Source organism: Plectropomus leopardus, chromosome 13, assembly GCF_008729295.1.
Source record: "Plectropomus leopardus isolate mb chromosome 13, YSFRI_Pleo_2.0, whole genome shotgun sequence".
Lineage (NCBI taxonomy): Eukaryota > Metazoa > Chordata > Actinopteri > Perciformes > Serranidae > Plectropomus > Plectropomus leopardus.
The window spans coordinates 23,173,933-23,193,067 of record NC_056475.1 but is presented as its reverse complement, the minus strand read 5'-3'; the positions used below and the strand labels follow the sequence as shown (position 1 = coordinate 23,193,067).

The following is a 19,135-nucleotide window of genomic DNA, read 5'->3' as shown; positions in this document are numbered from 1 at the left end:
GCTTTTTCGATGCCAAAATGTCTGCCTGTATGTTTAGGAAAAAGGGACACTTTATTTTTGATAAAAGTGCTTGTTGCCCTCTAGTGTCCAGATAATATATTGTACTCATCACCTTCATAAATAAAATGAATTTATTTTAGATTTTCAGTGGATTTTTGGTGACATACAGATTAATTTGAATTAAACTTGTGCTTTTGTACATATTAAAAGTTTTAATTTAACTTTTGGTTAGGATATTCAGCCACATGTGGTTATGATGCCACTGGTCATATTGTTATTGACACGATTTCTCATTATATTAATGTGAGGGTGATTGAAACATTTCCAATAAAATTTAATTTAATTTAATTTAATTTAATTTGAAAAGGGACCATGTAGAATGTTACACATAAATGTTGCCATTTGATGCATTGTACCAGAGTTTAAGCTAATTAAATCTGCAATCCCTTGGCAGGTCACAATTAAAACATCACAATAATAAAATATCACAAAAAGCTCTGATTTACTGATTGATTCTATGTTCCTCAGCATTCTGTCGACACTTCATAAAGATCTCACCAAACTGAACAATCTGCAGTGCAAGCGTATATTAAATATAGAATTTCCACTGCACGCTTTCTTTCATGTTGGGAAAGTAACCATCTGGCTCTAAGCTGACTGCTGCTTTTTAGCTTTTGATCCCACGTTCATTGACATCCACAAGGTCAGATAGGCAGCTGACTGCTTCCCACACCAGGTTGCCTTGTTCTTACCCGACTGTCCGCGTGCATATCTGTCTATCTTTTTTTTTTTAAATTTTTAACTTCATTCTAGTTCTTATTTGATTATTCAGTAGAAAATAAATGAGAGAAACTCCAATAAAGAGTGCAAACTCACACACATATTTCTCATTTTGTGTGTAATGTGGAACCGCTCAGATGGTTTGGACTGCTGTGCAAATGAAGCACATGCTGCATGACAAAACAAAAGATCACTGATGATATGAATGAGTCTAGCATGAGTTATGGAAGTGATTTGATTGTTGCATTTATTCCAAATTTTCCATGCACAGTGTGCAGCACAGTAGCAGTGTGTGGGTTTAACAGGACCCACAGGGCTGCAGGGCAGCACAACCATGATAGAGTAACTTTTTTTCAGGTTAATATGTAATTTTGGTGGAGCCAAGCTTGATAGAGGATTGGGTGGAGGGTAATGTATAGCCCAGGTGTTAATTTCAGCCCTTTTGTCTGCCTCACTAATCTGCAGAGGACGTCCACTGCTGAGGATCACAGGAGGAGCTGGACAACTTCAGGTTTGCATCTATACTTGGATATCTTGGATATTTAGTACAACTCTGCATAATCAACTACTCACTAAAACAATGATTTCCCTCCTCAGGCACCAAGAGTCCATCTTTGTCTCTGTCCCCCAGGCTCAGTAACTGGAATCTGTCCCTGCAGAGTCAAAGAGTGCAGGGCCTAGCTGGTTACTGCACCCAGGGGCCAGGCTACTCTCCAAAAAGCCGCATTATCATCTCTACAAATACAGTTCACTGCTTAGAGATTTACAGTCGGATGTGACTAAACATGTTGCCTGTCCAAACAGTTGGGATGAAGGATTTTTGCTTGCTTTGGTTTTGTTTCCTCTGCTGACATACAGTAAGAGCTGTGCTAAATCTCAGCTGTAGTGGGAAAAGCTGTGATCATGTCCAAAGTATTCAGAGATGAGAGCATGTGGCAGCAGCTGCAGAGACGCAGAACTATCTTCAGCTGCACAACTAGGAAGAAAAAGTGTTCTGTTTTTAAAAAATATTTATTAAAAAAGATTAATAGCACATTCTGAAAATTAATATAGCAGCAAATCACTATTTTAAAGACTTAGCGGAGTGAAGGCTTCCTGCGCAGAGAATCAAGTCACATTCCCTGTGTGTGTGTGTGTGTGTGTGTGTGTTGTAATCTGAGCCTCTCTGTTATAGAGTGTATCCCATGCTTTACAATGGGCTTATACAGCATTTACCACAACTGTGGTTTCATAACAGCGTTGGTGCAAATTTTTTTCTGCGAGCCGCCAGCTACACCACCTCCACGCTGAGAGCCGTGTGCAGACAGTCCTGACCCAGACTCTGGATCATCGATATGCTCTGAATGTCAAATTCAGCTTCTTTGATAATTAGTTTAAAATATACAGTTGATTTTGATAATTACATCCATTTTATTTTTGTGTTTCTGGTCCTTTCTTATTTATATTATTATTTAACAACCTTGCCATAACACTAACTATATTTGAGTGTCAGTGTTGGGGAGTAACTAGTTACAGTAATTAAATTACAAAATAAATATAATTGTAGTGAGTTACAGTTACTGAAAAAATATGTAATTAAATTACAGTTTCTAATAAAAATGTTGGTGGGGTTACTTAAGAAAAAAACATTTTCAGTAAAAAGTTTATATGTTGAATAAAAACTTAATTCTGTTGCTTTACATCTTTTTGCCATGCAGGAATGTCTTGCTTTTGGCATATTTTTGGACAAGGTGAGTCAGCAAAGCACATTTGAGCGCAACATATATGCACGTGTTTTTTTGTCTTTTTTTGTCTTTTCAGCTTTATTGCCCTTTTTAAAACATTTGTGAGAAAAGCAATCAGATGCAATAAGTTATATTACTTTCATAAACTAATTAAAATAGTTACATTAATATATTTTCAACCTACATTACCTTACATTTCAAAAGCAACCTTCCCAACACTGTTGAGTGCAGGCGTAGAGCTCGTTTTGCTGTCTATCTTAGCAAAAATAAAAAGATAAACTAAACGATATGAAACAAATGAAATGTAGATTTTTCTCTCTGTATTTCAACCCTTTATTTTCATAGAGCAAAGAGTAAAAAAAAAAAATCAAGTTAACCACACCAAACTTCATCAAAACTGACTGTGGATCATGTGTTTTAGTGCTACAGGTCAAATATCACCCTTTAAGTGAGAAAAAGAACCCCAACATTAGCTTTGGCTCTCATGGTTTTTGACCTCTCTTACAGCCTCACTGGATATTATCATGTCTGACCACTAGGTGGAGTAAAAACATTAGAGTGAATAGTGTGGGTGTGGTTATTATTATACATCTATGGGTCAAACTTGGTGCTTATGGTGGAGGACAAGAACAAGATCACAGGGGAAACAAGCAAATGGCACTTCAATAAGTTAGTGTAAAACATGAACATGGCTTTGGAAAAACATTTTGTTCAAGTGCATATTCCATGTCACTATGTAGCTGCATGTAATGCAAGAAGAGAGCGCTTACTGCGTGGGTGGAGTGCTGAGAATAAAGACCCACTGCCATCTTGACCTTTGACCTAATACAACACACCAAAATTACAAGCAAGTGCATAATCTAAAGCGTCTTTGCCAAATAAAAGTGAATTTGCTCTAGGAATCACATTTTTAAATGATTTGGATCAGCTGGTGTTCTGTGTGTATCCTTTACAGGTTGAAAATATTCTTCGACAGTAGAATAAATGTTTTTTTCTTTAATGTTAAGAGTCAATGTTTCACTTGTTCAAAGTCTCCCCTCACTATCAAAACACCTTTCACTCAATGCTTAACTAAAGACAACATGCTTAACATGTGCGTGGGACCAAAAAAAAGTAACGTGATCACGTCTGTGTGCCCTCTCTGCCAGCATGTCATGTACTCACGTCACCTTTAACACGTGCGTCACATTTGAAAAATTCCCGTGAGGTCGCCGCTATTATAAGACAACCACTGACCCGGCAGCCCACACACTCAACACACCACATCACACCGAGTGTCAGGTTGACGTGGCACAGTTAATTTGGATATGGTGTTGATTCGGGTGAAAATATTGTCCACGGCTGGGGAGTTTTCACACTGTTGCAGCTGGGTAAATTGTTTGTTTTTCCCCCTTTCCCGAGACTCTTTAACCAGCTGCTGCAGTTTGAACTCTGGGGGGTAAAGAAAGTGTGTGTGCAGGGAAACTTCACACCAGGCTGCTCGGGTGTGACAGTGCCTCCTGTTTCCCACAAAACACCCAGGGACGTAATGGAGATCTTTTTAAACTTGCCTTTCATTAGCACAAGAAACTGCCTACAGCTATCTTATGATCCGAAAACTAAAAGGTCCAAAAAACAGAATAAATGGTTGCTGTTATTTCAATTTCAGCCAGCAGTGGAAAAAAAGTATTTGCAATGAGAAAATAATGTGGCGGTGTTGTAAAAATGTCCCAAATGTGTATATTAAATACACTTAAAATCTTCAAGGAAGTTCTAAATCTTAACTGCAGCAAATGTGTTTTGAGGTTTGTGTTAAAATGTTTTATGCTGCTCATTATGTTCAACAAATGTGTCTTGTTTCACACATTAAAGGTCCCATATAGTAAAAAGTCAGATTCCATGTCTTTTTACAAATAAAACATGTATAGGTGATATATACATAATGTGAAAGTATCAAAACGCACAGTCCACAGGTAAATGCATACAGTTCACATTCAGAAAATGTGCCTTTAAACAAGCCATAAGGATTCCTGTGAATTTGTGATGTCAGACTATTTGAAACAAAAACATTAAAAATAGGTCCTTTTGTATTTCTTGCTGGGATACTTTTCAGTGTATATGAATGACATTCACTAATAGGAAGCGAACAAGTTCTTGCCTCGCAATGTAAAACCTTCTGTAAAGATAGAAAAAAAGAGCGTTTCAGACAGAGGGTGATTACAGGTCTATTCAAGCAGGCAGTATGAGAAAAATAATGTTTTGGTTTTTTTAATATTAAAATCTGTAAACATGTTCTAGTAGAAACCCAAAATACAAAAATGAACCTGAATATAAGCATAATGTGGGACCTTTAACTAGCTGCAAACTAACAACCTGGGGATATCTCTTTAAATATCCAGGGGCGGCTTCCTCTGAGGAATGTGTGCTCTGGATAATGAAAGTGTTTTGCATTTTTGTCTCATTGGTGTTCAAAAAAAGGGGCACCCATAAAGCCCCAGCTCTTAAAATCCAGTGAGAGGTCAGTTTGCTGCAGAATGCCACACCATAGTACTGAAAACAACATAAATTCACACTCCTAATACTCCCAAAACTACAATGTTTATTCTGGATTTTCCTTCATGTAGAAATACTTTGTACACATTTACATTTTTTTCATTTTGAGACAAACTAGTGTGAGTTTGCAAACAAACTATAAACACTCGAGAGCTCTAGCATATATCAAAGCTGTCCAATTTACACTTCTAATAACCAGAAGGCTTTGCGTTACTAGATATGTTTCAGCTAGAACACACGGGGGGGGGGGGGGGGAGTTCAGGTTTTTCAATATTTATAAATGCCATAAATACATTAACAACAAGCTTGTCTTTGTGAAATGCTACAAAAAAGAATAAAAAAAAAGGAAATGTGGAGATAATCAATCCCTTTAAATGTTCAGTCACTGCACATTCAGGTCTGTGCTGAGAATCTACTGTCTTGTTCCTCTAACAATAGAGATCCAGGTCAACGTGCGGTGGAAACATCCAGCATCGGCAGCTCGTGCCTGTCCAGAAAGCTCTCTGCGCTTTGCCACCTCATCCCTGATACCAGCAGGGCTGAGGGACCCGCTGGCTGCATGGGAGGAGGGGTGATGGGGCTCCTATTCATAAAGCCCTGGCCTAAATTAGGCCTTCACAACCTGTCTAAAAATAACAGAGAGCAAGACAGCAAGAGAGACAGAGAGATAGAGAAAGAGAGACGGGTCTGTGCTCGAAGTGAAGAAAAGTAGCACACTTCCTGTATGGGAATTCTGTGTGTGTGTGTATGTTGATGTGTGAGGAGGGGAGGGGAGGGTTGAGAAAGGACTCAGTACATCGCATCCTCGTATATGTCCGTCCGCAGGCAGAAGAGGATCCCTCCGCCCAACATGAAGATGGTGGCTCCCCAGCCAAGGCCGTAGCCCCAGTTGAACTCGTGATAGGTCTGAAGAACTGTTCCGTCGATGAACTTGATCGGGTAGAGGACCAGGGCGCAGGCCTGCAGAACCACTACAACAGAAAGAGACAAAGAGAAGATTTGATTAAAAATAACTACAGCACTACATATTTATAAGTATATGAGTCATTTGATTTGATGACCATAGGTGACATTATGTGAAAAAAGGTCAATAAAATATATTTTTTAAAAAGAACTACAAATCCAATGTTGTTAAATACACCTGCAACAGTTTCTGTGTAACTGATAGCACTCCTACAGCTACCATTAGTCGCCTACAACTTTTACTGCTACAAGTACTATGACTGGTGACACGATACCGTCACAAGCACCATAGTTCCTGTTACAGAAAATATTCCAAATTTTACTTTTACCTGATGTGTTATTGGCCTGTGTACAGAAGTATTATGTGTTTAATTTAGAAAAAAAAATAATGGCAGATGCTTTTTTCACCCAAGTGAAAACAGTACTATTTACAACCAGGGTGTAAATAGCCAGTGTTGCTTTTAACATCTAGGTGTATGTATTCCTGAGCATCCTAGCAACGTCAAAATATGACGTTAACACAAACGGGTCTATTCAGCTATTCTGCCAAAGTGCACACAGTCATGAATGAATTACTAAATGGAAAAAACCCTATTTTAACAAGATTATCTCATAATTATGAAAAAAAAAAAGTTTTCATAATAAAATCTGCTCCTGTTTTTCTTAATAAAGCACATTATTATTATTATCTGCTTAATTTTTTTCCCCATGCTTCTGAGATAATAATCACATTAATTCAGTAAAATGGCGCAGGCAACACATCCGTACTTGCTGCCACTCTTCTCACAGTGTTTTGCACAACCATGTCTTACTCCTCATTTTGACGCTGCTACTTTATACACGTCTTGTTTTTCTTCTTCTTGATATTGATATTTAATTATATATTTGTTTAATTTCAGTCTTCTTTCCAACCCCTTCATTGCTTTTGTCCAACTGTGAATTTAATCTCTCTTTTCAAGATTAATCCTTCTTTTTATCTGTTCTACATATTTCTTCTGACGTTCACTCCTGGACAAGTAGGTTTGAGCATTCAGTAACTGCATTTCAACCATAAAAATGCACAATTCAAGTAAAAAAAAAGTGATGCTGCTGTAAAGGCAGAAATATAGCCAGTTTTAAAAAGAGGCTGAAGGACAAATAAGACGGGGAAGGTTTTTCAGTGTCTGTATAAAGAGCTGAGAGCCACTGAAGGTAACAGAATGGCTGTATAAAGTGATTATCTTTCTCAAGGTGGTGTAACTGCTGCTGCAGATGATCCCATCAAAATGAGCCTCTCTGAAGACTTTTCTTGGCAGGAATAACAATGTAAGTTTGGATTGTGTTTCTGAGCCTGTGGATGAAAACAGGAGTGTGCCAAAACAGAATTACAAAATTTGAGCCTCAGATTATTTACTGTAAGATTGATGCCTCAGTACCAAACTGTGATTACTTTACTGCACCTCTAAATAAACAGGTTTGTGACAAACACAAATCAAAGCTATCTAATTACATAACAAACTGTTCTGAAAGCGTTCAAACCGCCTGGACAACCACACGCTGTTACAACAGCTGCTCGTTTGGGGCAGTATTGCTTGAAACAAGCACTGGCCAGGACGAAAAAAAGCATGAGAAAAAAGAAAACCCGGCTCATTGATTGCCCAGGACCAAAAAAGGCAATCAATCCCCTTCAGCCAGCTTGTTCACAACAAAAACAATGGAACAACACAAAATGTATGCAGTCTTGGGATTTTTGTTTTTACTTTTACCTTTGTTTCTTTGAATTTGCGCTGTTGGCTTTATTAATTTTTTTTCTACCCAAAATGCACTGCCCTCTACGTCAATTCCTCTCTTTGGTTTGCTGGATAGTCCGTTCGCATTTTGCACTAGGGTTCACTTGCAAGACATTTTCAGGTGGACCAGAGTTCGCTTGTTTGGTCCGCACCAGAGTTCAGATGAGCTTTCACACATGCCCAAACGAATAGGACTATCCGAGGCAACAAACTCTGGCGCTTTTAAAGCGGACCAAACAGCTCTGGTGTGAAAGCGCCCTAAGAATTATTCTCTTTTCAGTGCCTTAGAATGAGCCAACAGTGTTTTTTACAGTAGCGGAGAATGAGCAAACCAAACACTAGCTCCAGATAGGGTGTTTTTTGCCATTGGTGTTTTCGCGTCAGTCAAGCTAAGCTGCTTTATTCAGTGTTTTTACCGGTTTAAATCATCAGGTCCATTTCTTTTGTAAAAGAAGAGACCTCTGCGGATAATTCGGCTCCCAGTAAAAGCCTCATCTGGATCTTAAGTAATCGAAGAAAAAAGGGGAGCACCCATTAGCAGGCGCTGAGCAAGCGGCACGTTTACAACAAGCCAAGTGCGTGATTTGGCTCCCAGTAAAAACCTGAAAAATCTGGATGAGAAAAAAAAGGTGAGCACACAATAACAGGTTCTTCGACATGCCAAACAGCATTGGAGAAAAACTGATTTGTAACGCAAAACTGCTTTATTTGGTGTTTCTACCAGTTTAAATCATCAGGTCAGTTTGTTTTGCAGAGGGAGAGACCTCTGCAGATAATTCGGCTCCTGGTAAAGACTTCCTGAACTATACAGGTGTTATAACCAGGAGAAATTTCAGCTAGTTTGAATCTCCGATCCTCATCACTAGATGTCACTATATCCCTATAAATCTTGGACACTGTTCCTTTTTGCTTTCATAGCACTTTTCAAGCAAAGATCAAAAAAGTGCTGTCCATTGTAAGGTAATATGAAGTGAAATGACACGTTATAAAATGGGTTTTTGCATTTCACATCCAGTTTGAAATCCCAATAATAAGATGAAAACATCAAGAGAAACAATCTTTATATGAGACATTTCCTTGTGGGTTTCTTGTTCTTTTGAAGTGGATTCCACCCCCTTGGCACCCCAAAGAAAAGCTTGTGCATTTCCTTCATTTTGTGAAATGTGGAACAATTTTCTAACAATCCTTATTATTCTTTTGCCCTTGACATCGCCGAAGGAAAATGACTTTAATTCCATCATCATTGTGAATCAGTTTCCCTTTAAATCATCCAGGACCATGAACTATTGGAGGTTAATGCGTCATTGTGAGTGAATGTGCACGTGTGCGATCAAAGGCGTACTGTGGTCTACACTCACACTGGCTACCTCAGTTCCCTCCTGAGCATGCTAGGTGACTCTTGAGGAAGGGACTTTGTGTGACTCCGCCTTTCCTTCCTACAGGACGGAGCAGTGGGGCGTGCAGGGGGAACGACGGCAGCTCAAGAATGTGGCGGTGTTGATGGAGCCCAGACTGAGCTCGCAGCCCAGCTGAGGTCATATTTCTGGACAGAAAATAAATACCACACAGTCGTGGTCCTGCCAAGGGGCGTTTAAGGGTCCAACCCCTCTGCTGCTGCTGCCGCTCTGCTGAGGACTGTGTGCCTGTAAGGAGACCTTATTCTCGCAAGGCTCCTAAAGCAATTACACACAGGAAAGGATAACACGGCCTTCCCACGCTTTTCGGTAAATGGCCAACAGTCAAAGGCATGGACATTAAGTCTACTGCACACACTGGTCCTTTGTGACCGATGGTTTCAGAGACAGAACAAGACAAAAATGCCTTATATTCCCCAATCAGAGTCAGATTAAACATTTCGACACTAAACATTATATATTATCATCTATAAGCTGGTTCCTGCCATTCAGTCTAATGTCTGGATCTTATGTGGACTGTAAAATAAATGTAACAGTATCTTTCACACATCAAGGATTGTAACAGCAAGCATGATTTTCACATCTTTTATCACTTTTTCCTCGTTCTGGGAGGACAAAGTGAAATGTCACGAGGTAACAGCCGTGTTGGTGTCAGTGACATATTTTGTGCGAGACAGTGGATGTAGTTCAATGAGTGGTTTCACATGAAATTAAATGGTGCTACGGCAAACTATGACTGCCTTAATTTGCAAAATCATTGCTTGAATTGACAAAACATTCACACTGGATAAAAAATTTCACTGTTGACTGTCATAAATGTTTTTTTTTCTCAAAATTAGGTCCCATAGGGGACTGTCATGATCCTATATCCTTCTGTTTCCTGTTTTATTTTTTGTTTTGTCACTCCTCATGTGTCATGTCTGGTTTTACTTCCTGTCTTTGTTTGTTTTTCCGCCCTAATGTTCCCCTGATAGTTTCACCTGTCTTTTATCAGTCTTGTTGTCCTCCCTTGCTATAGTCTTCCCTGCACACCTGTTCTGTTTTAGTCTTGTTTGCTCCACCCTTGTGTTCCTTCCACACTTTTGTTTGTTAGCCAGTCCTTGTGTTCCCCTCTTTTCCGCATGTCCACCTACCTCAGCTGTGTGTCGTTGTCCTGATTAGTTCCCTGTATATACCTGTGTGTTCCCCTTTGATCCTTCTCAGTTTGTCTGTGATCCTCCGTGTTGTTCCTCCATACTGTCAGCGATTCTGTTCCCCTCACTTTAGGATCCATATACCAAGGAAGGCTATGTAAGTCATAATTATTGTTGCTTTCATGTCATACTAACATGTTGTGACCCAACGCAATGTGCATGACGCTGATATTTCAATTCTCTTAAATTTCCTTATCTCAACTCTAGTCATGCTGCAGTATCTCATCCCATGCCAGGCAAAGCTCACACAATGTTTCAGATGAAAGTGTGTACAGTATACCTTAATTCACAATATTTTAATTATCTGTATAAATGACTTAGGCTGAAAAGTAAAAATTAATGCCATTTTGGAAAATTGTTTAGTTTGTTGGAAGTAATTTTTCTGTAATTTGTTAATTATAACTTTTTTTCAGTGAAGATCTGGACACTTTAGGGAGTGACTAACTAACACCGCTCAAATAGTACAAAATATAGCTGAGGACAGTGTTATAGATTTAATCTCATGGTGTTGCTTTAACTCTCTGTGAGTTAAAAAAGGAACTCTGGCATAGTGTTAAAAGTGTTCATTTAACTCTAATAGGTGTGGTGCTATATAAACCCTAAAAAAGTGTTGAAATCAATTCTGTAGGAGTTAATTCACCACTGGACTTTTTGTTATCCTGGTTGGTTTCAGTTTAGTTTTTCCATTCGCAATTTATTTGTACTTTGATTACCTTCTTGTTTTTTGGACATTTTTATCTGCATTAGAGCTTGCTTTTTTTGCCCACCTGTCTGCTCTATTTGTTCTACATCTGACTCACTCGTGACAGGGGACACTGGAAGGAGAGGGACTTCCTCTCTCTTTATGTGCATGGATTTCCCAAAAAGTCAAAAGATTCATTTAAAAGTCCAATGTATAGAATTTAGAGGCCGTAGAACTAAAACTTCTCCCGTGTGCCATGTGTGAGGAAGAACTACGGTGGTCGTCGAAGAAAAAACGAAAATGCCCCATCTGGAGTCCCCCGGCTGGTTTGTCTGTTCAAGCTACCGTAGTAAAACATTAAAGACTCAGGCTAAATACATTTAAATGGCTTTAAATGGCTCATTCTAAACCAATGATTCTCATTTTCAGGTGATTATAAACTAATAAAAACTGTGAAAATGATATACCATTTCTGCCAGTAGATGCCCTTAAATCCTACAAACCTCACCTTTTAGTTTAGTCCACAGGCCTTCTGTAATACTACAGGAGGAGGAATATTGTTTATGATGCATGACAGGATGTCTGTTTCTTTTATAATCCTGTATTTTTTCATAACTGAATCTGGGCATGAGATAAGTAGCGGTGAGTGGTTAGTTTCATCACTGTTTGCAAAGTAAAGTAAGCAAAGACTATGAGTCAGTTATAACAACGCCTGCATAGTGTATGGAACAATGTGTCTTGACTGTTTTGCTTTTAATTATATGTTTCATAAATAGATCCTCCCTCACCAGTGGCAAAATCTGGCTTCAGTCAAAGGACCTTCTCACAAAGCATGCAGGAGAAGAGCAGTCCACACATGAGGCAGTGCTGGGTGAGGAGTCTGTGGTGGCTTTTTTCCCCTCACTGACTTCACTTCTCTGGGTAAGTCTGCAACTTCTGCGGCTGCTTTTTCTTGGCTCACGATCCGGCAGCTCCCCAGACTCCACACCACAAAGAATGAGCTCAACCAACAAGCCTCATTCAGCTGCTTCTCTCCTTCTGGACCCTTCTATTTAATCTGAGCGCTGGAACAAAAAAACCCTGTCTGTATGGAAATTGTTGTGGTCGTGGTGAACGTATATGTGCTGTCTTTCTGTTTCCAAATATGCATGTGTTGGAACATTGCATAAACGCTCGTACAGGACAGAGAAGTACAAATGATTTTTGTTTGGAAAGTATAGAAAAGAACAGAAAGCGTACCTGCAGTGAAGAGGAACACGGCCACTGTGCGGTAGTGCTGTCTCTGTGTCCCCCGGCAGAGGGAAATCAGGGCCACCAGGAAGGCCACCAGAGTTGCCACGGCACCGGTCACCAGCAGCACCAGGGTGGCAATCTGCCAGTCTGCAGGACGAGACACATGCAGGTTAAAGTGGAGCAACAAAAGCTCGATTCACAGGACGGCCCGGTTGAATTGAACCGCTGTGTTGACAAACACAAAACAAGAGCTAATCCCACAGAGTGAAGTGTGTCACGCAGAATGGACTCAGGTCCACATGAAACAGGGACCTGATACCTAACTCTGTAATGACAGTAATTAAATTCAGCACACAAAACATAGACACATGCTGTTATAATTGATGCATGTTAAAAGGGTTAAACTTTGTATTTCAAACACAAAAATGTACTCATCTTATCAAGAAATGACAACTTGTCCATGAAGATACTGAATCTGTAGTTTTAAGGTATTAGAGCTGCTATTTTCAGGGCAAAGTAGGCCAAAACTAAATCTCCAAATATTGCTGCATGTCAGCTCAAGTTGGCCCCTCCTGCACTTATTCTCTCACACCAATGAACATTACTGGTTTCTTCTGATCTGATTTCTCTACCTCTTGATGCATATTTTATATCTATCTTTCTGATTATATTTCTATTGATCTATAAATTGAAAATTAAAGGGGGACTGTACCCATTTTCAAAATTCATACGTTATTCCTATGACAGTCCAAAAATATTGGTAAAAGTGAACAACTCTCTTTCAAATCCAAAAACTAGAGTGCTAAAACTTAATTTTTTGATGTCATTCAGTATGATGTCTGGAGCTGCTCCATAGAGGATGAATTGTGAAAGATGTTTTAGATGACACTGAGAGCAGCCATGGGAATGTTCAGAGTATATGGGAACATTGTCTGTCTCACAACTGAGACCACTACAATAAAATAAAGCTCATTTGGGTAAAAAAAAGAAAGAAAAAAAAACATTCTGTGGATCCACAAAATCTGTCTCTTATTCACTGTCTCCGGAGCAGCTCCAGACTTTATACTTGATGACATCATATTTTAAGGCGAGTAGCTCATGTTCAAAAATAATAATGGCGCTTTCCTAGGCCATGGAAATAACATTAATTTATGTAATTTCCTCTTTCAGTTAGTACTTAGTGATGGGCAACAGTGAAAAAATGAAACATGTCCTTTAAGTCACGAGGAAACAACATTGATGTTACAAAGAAGATGTGTTGTATTTTATTGCTCTGAACATTGAAACAGTACGTTGATAAAAAAAAAAGAGCAGGAGAACTGATCACGTGAGCCATGAATTATAACCAGAAACAAATTTTTCAGGTTATCCCGACACCACATGAATGGCTGCAGAAGTAACTTGGACATCTGTCACTTGCAAAGCATGACAGATCATTGGTCAGTGACATTTTTGTAACATTGTATTGAGCTTATATAATCCCCTGACATACAAACATACAAGTGAGATGAAATGAATCTTTTTATCTTTATAAATGTAAACTGATAATTACTGGTATTGCATTTAAGAGTAGTTTTGTGAGTCAGGCTACACTAGCTGTCAAATGTGCATATGTCAGTCATGGAGAAACTGACACCATATTTCGTAAAAAGTATCAAAACTCAAAAGATTTGATACATTTACATGCATCAACTAAAATGAACCAATCCTGTTTAAAGAATCATTCCATCCATCACTATAAGTAATTCATTTTTTAAGTATTTCATTTGGTGATTTTTTGGTGTTGATTAATCATTACTGTTGCATTTTTGCAGTGCAAATATGTCAGTCGGTGTGTTCAATTCTGTGATATTTCCTTTGAGTTTAAGTTTGTGGCTCACAGCCTTTCTCATGTCCGTCCCACCACGTTGGCCTTTCAACACCACATTAATTCTGTTTATTCCACAACAACTCCACTTGCTCCTGGTGGAAAAGTTAAACTCATCATTTCCTCTGCGTCAAAAGATTCTTTCCTGGAAAGACCTACACAATGCTAGGTCGCTAAAAAAGGCACATTTCAAAGCTTAACTGTCTTGAGCTTTAACTCTCTGTTCAGTTAAGTGTTAATACAGAGTGTGAAAGCAGAAATGTATTCAGAAAAATGTTTTAATTCCTCCAAACAGTGTGCGTTCTCTCTTTGATATCCCACTTGTGGGTGTCAAAAGAAGGCCTAACCTCCGAAGACTTGAATCAAAGGAAGAATTTGCATTTGATGTACAATCTTCGCTGGGTGTGTCTCTCTCTTACACACAGCTCCCGATTTAATTGTCTAAAAAAAAAAAAAAAAATCCCCAACATCTGAAGTCGATTTGATTCAGCCTGCAAGAAATATTTTTTGTCCAACATCTTTGGTCCATTATGTGGTTAATATTCTGGTTTCGTCCGTAAAAAAAAAATCCCTCTCTCCTCAAAGAATATTAAACAGTGCATTTACTTCACAAGTATATTTTTCTACCGCTCACTGAAGCTGTGAGTCATAACACTGCTTCCATCTGCATTATTGTATTTGCCTGCCATTTATTCTGCATTGAATCGTGTCTGCCTCATTGCGTCACTCCAAAGACAGTGAAATTCAAGAATCTTGGGATAGGTATGAGAATGTGTGCATGCTAAATGTGCTTTGCCTTTTGGTGAACTGCCCCTTTAACCTCAACACACCCCTCCACTGTTGCTTTAACGAGCTCTGCAGACACTCAAAGCAACAACCCGCCTCCTATTCACCCCAACACATTCCACAATATCTGAGAGCGGTCAGTCACCCCCAAAGCTGTTCACCTCTTTGTAGCTCCACATGTCTGCTGGTTACATAGCACCAAAAGTCACTTAAACCTCTTAAAATGAACTGACAAAGATATAAAATATTTAACATACCATTTGCCAACCAATGAGCTACAAAATGTCCATTAAATTTATACATAGTTTAATATGGTTTGCTTTAAGTATTTTTATTACTGTTTCAGTCAGCTACCGTATGTTAAATAGAGACAAAGCTCCAGCTAATAACAACCGGCAGCAAGCAGCCAAATGCTGGTAAATCTGTTACATTTAATGAGGATTTCCTCCCCTGGTGGGGCGTGGAAGGGGGTTGGAGACATAAACACTCCCGTCATGTGGTTTCTCCGCTTAACAAAAGGCAACCTGGTGGGTCCAGGCGTGGTGAGGAGGATGATGGGGAAGATGCTTAATGTGTCTCTTCAAAACCACTCAAAGTGTTCTGGTGGTTGGAGTAGGTTAACTCTTTGTGTGCCAAAGAGATGCTGTTCCTACATGTTTGTGTTCAGTTTTCTGCTATTTTGAATCCTATTGAATTGATGGGAAAATTATGTTTGAGGTACAATATTGTAAAAAGTCAGAGTTTTGTGTTTTTTTTTAAATTATAGAGCAGGTATAGGTGCTATATAGATAATGTAAAAGAATCAAAACATACACATAGAAATGCACATAGCCCACATTTGGATATGCGTCTTTAAACAAGCTGTCAGGATTTCCATGAATTTGTGATGTCACACATAAAAAGGTCGAAAGTGCTGCTCAGATGCTGTTACAGTTATTTACACGGCAATGAAAGCGCAGACACACCAAAAGCATAAAAACTGACCAGAGCAGACTGTATTTCTTAAAGAGACAGGTGCTACAACGGAGCGTTTCAGACAGAAAGTAAATACAGGTATATTTAAACAGACAGCGTGAGAAAAATTACATGATTTTTTAAAATATAAAGCATGTAAACATGTTCTAGTAGAAACCTAAAATACAAACATGAACCGTATAATGAGCTTAATAGGGGATCTTTAAACGATCAATGCCATTCACATAGTAAACATTTAAATGTAACAATAATTCACTAGTACTTTAACTGATTTACTATTCAAAATAACACTAAAAATGCGGTGATACTGGAACAATAAACATGCCTTTTAATTCAGACTCTTACTCATGAATTAGATAAAACCTATTGCTGGTGGAGCTGAGCATCACAGTGTTTTGTCACAGTGAAACACGTCACTGCTGTGGTATGAACAGGGGAAATTTATCAGCAGCACAAGAAACGCCAAATGCCCCAGCTGCTGCTGCTCAGTGAAAAACAAGCCAACTAAAACAAACTCTTCCTGGGAGACGGTGGCCAGAGTTGCCAGTCAGTTCAACAAACATTCCTCTTTGTTTTTGTCTAACATGGGATGTGCAGCCTAATAACAGACTCTGGAAAGGACCACTGATAACATGCTACTTTAAAACCATCCAGCTACTGCGCATGGCATAATTACCACTAGTGCATTACGCATTGTTTATTACACCACATGAAGGACAAAATCAGAGTTTTCCCTCTTGCAAAGTACTATACAGTACTACAACCTAGCGATCACAGCTTTTTTTTTTTCACAAATTCTGGTTATTCTCTCTTCAAGCATCTTCAGGCCAAAGCATAGAAAGTTAAAAACAACCAAAAAGGTGTGAACACGAACACTGACTCCTACCAGATGTGAGGGTGGAAAAGCAGCTCCACGGAGCCTCCTCTGTCGGATGCCGTGTCTCGGACTGGGAGCAGGACTCCCACAGAGACAGGGAGAAATGCTCCGCAGTGACCCAGGCTGGGCTCAGCAGAGCCACCACGTCCAAACACAGCGCTAGGAAGACGCACAGCAGAGCGATCAGCTTGAAGGGCCGGAACACGTACACCTCGTTCACAGACATCTTATCGGGACAGGATACACCGCTGCAGGTCAGTCACAGTGGGAATGAGCTCGCTGGAGGTCCGCGTACGTCTTCACCCACCATAGCCTTCACTGCTTTGTGTGCGCGTCCAGCTGGAAAAGTTTAACGGGAGACTTCCGGTTGGATAGTGTTTTCAAAATAATTGCTCCACTGTTGGGACGCATGACGAATGAGTGATTATCTGGAAGAAAAAAAGTAAAATAAATAAAAATGAAATTATATATATATGTATATATATATATATATATATATATATATATATATATATATATATATATATATATATATATATATATATATATATGATACACACAAATACATACATATATGTGTATAAAATAAAATAATATTACCATTTTGCAAATATCAGTGTTTATTTAGTCTTTGCTTATCACAACAACAATGTATTGTAACAGAAGCTCAATTAATTTCATATGACTGTAGGCTACTGTTATTATGGCAGTTATTATGTTATTACACACCACACTTTCAGGACTAGAAACCCATCTCTGAAAAAAAACCTCCAAAACATAGGCTACTGTTTAAAGCCATATCATTTCATATTGTCTACTCGTTATTTCGAGACACAGTGACTTGCTCAGTAGAGGATCACATGCTTGCTTAATCTGAATTCCATTTATGTGCTTTTATTTTGAAAGCCAAATCAGGAAACCAGACTTGTTTATGCTCTTTGAAGGCAGCAGCATCCCTTCAACGGGTCGGGAAGTTAAAGTAACTCAAAAGAAAGTGCCCCTATTAAAGGTGGGGGACCAAGTAAATTTTTTTGCAAGTCTCAAATCTTTGCACCCAAGTCCCAGGTCTAAACTTTGAGTTTCGAGTCCTAAACAAGTCTTACTGCGCTCTTCAACAAATGCAATGCCATTTTAACAACAGAGTAATAACATTACATTTACAAAAAATATGAACGTTTTCAAAATGTGTATTTGGCCTATTTGTTTGAACAAGTTTTGAAAAAAAACCCCAATTTTTTTCAACAATTTGTAAAAAATTTTAAACAGTTTGAACTTAGTAGTAGGACTTTTAACTGATCATGCATCACTCTGCTTGCAGCTGCTCTGAATCATTACTTACATTAATGATCAATTGTTATCCAGCATTACTGTAGATTTTAGTGTAACAGGTTGTTCTGGAGGCCGGTGTGTGTCCCTCTGGAGTTTCCGTACGGCAGGAACAAAAGTAATGGGGAGAACTTCCACTCTTTTCGGGGCTTATGCATATGTGGGAGTTTTGGTAAAGGGAAATAAAAGGACAGCAGTTGTTGTTGGGGCTATCACAGCATCTTTCGTCGCGTTTATTGTCTTATTAATTATCCAGAAAGGCTAACCCCGGACGCTCGGTTACATTGGCGGCTGCGGTGTTCTTCAACAGGCCGCCGTGAGGGCTTTTCTGTGGACCTGTGGAGCATTTACCCATGCTGTTGTTTTTAGCTTAGCTGCCTCAGTATAGCTAGCTGGCTAACCCCGCGTGGTGCTTCAAGACTGTGCACAACTACATTATGAAGTCGTGGTGCGGAGAGGAGGCCCCTTTTAAACCCAGCACGGGGTGTTTGTTAGACCCTCTCCCGGCAGGGACTCTGAGGTTGACCCCCCCCCCCCTACCTTTCACTGGCCATAAGAGCCAGAGTTTCCTCAGCTGGGTGAGGCAGCTGGAGGAGGCTGTCAGCGCAAGTGCAGGAGGCGGTGGAGACTGCAGTTATGAGCAGGTGAGGATTCTTCATACATAGTACAGTTAACACACTCTTATGTCACTGGAAACACACAGATAATCATAGTTACATTACAAGCAGCTGCCCTGTGCATAACAGGTAGACCTAACTAAATAACACCAAGTAGCAAGCAAGTTCTGTGTTGCTAGGTAACAGCTGTCACTTCTGTAGCTATTTGTGTCTGCAGAGCCAAAAGAATAATTGATCATACTTCAGTTCAGCTTTATTTACTAAGCGCCTTTTGTGCAAAATTGCAATACAAGCTGCTCGACAATATTAAGAGGTTTACAAAACAACAACTATTTTAATAAACACAGTGCAAATACAATAAAATTAACAATACAACAATTACAAACACCATAAAAA

General features: G+C 39.2%; 1 protein-coding gene across 1 annotated transcript; it reads right to left on the bottom strand.

Moving 5' to 3' along the window:
* Nucleotides 1–2,951: 2,951 nt before the first annotated feature.
* On the bottom strand, nucleotides 2,952–17,122 carry LOC121952852 (transmembrane protein 47-like). The gene is made up of 3 exons (XM_042499703.1): nucleotides 16,806–17,122; nucleotides 12,298–12,438; nucleotides 2,952–6,007 (listed from the first exon to the last, which is right to left on the bottom strand). The coding sequence occupies exons 1-3, from the start codon at nucleotides 17,020–17,022 to the stop codon at nucleotides 5,826–5,828; spliced, it is 540 nt and encodes a 179-aa protein (XP_042355637.1). The 5' UTR covers nucleotides 17,023–17,122; the 3' UTR covers nucleotides 2,952–5,825.
* Between the last annotated feature and the right edge of the window lie 2,013 nt (nucleotides 17,123–19,135).

Excerpts from the sequence above, each read along its gene's own strand:
- LOC121952852 (XM_042499703.1), bottom strand. The coding sequence starts at position 17,022 with ATGTCTGTGAACGAGGTGTACGTGTTCCGGCCCTTCAAGCTGATCGCT. Across the intron at positions 12,439-16,805 it reads CTTTTCCACCCTCACATCTG|ACTGGCAGATTGCCACCCTG; the intron begins GTAGGAGTCAGT and ends CTCGTCCTGCAG. Across the intron at positions 6,008-12,297 it reads CGTGTTCCTCTTCACTGCAG|TGGTTCTGCAGGCCTGCGCC; the intron begins GTACGCTTTCTG and ends TTTCTGTTGTAG.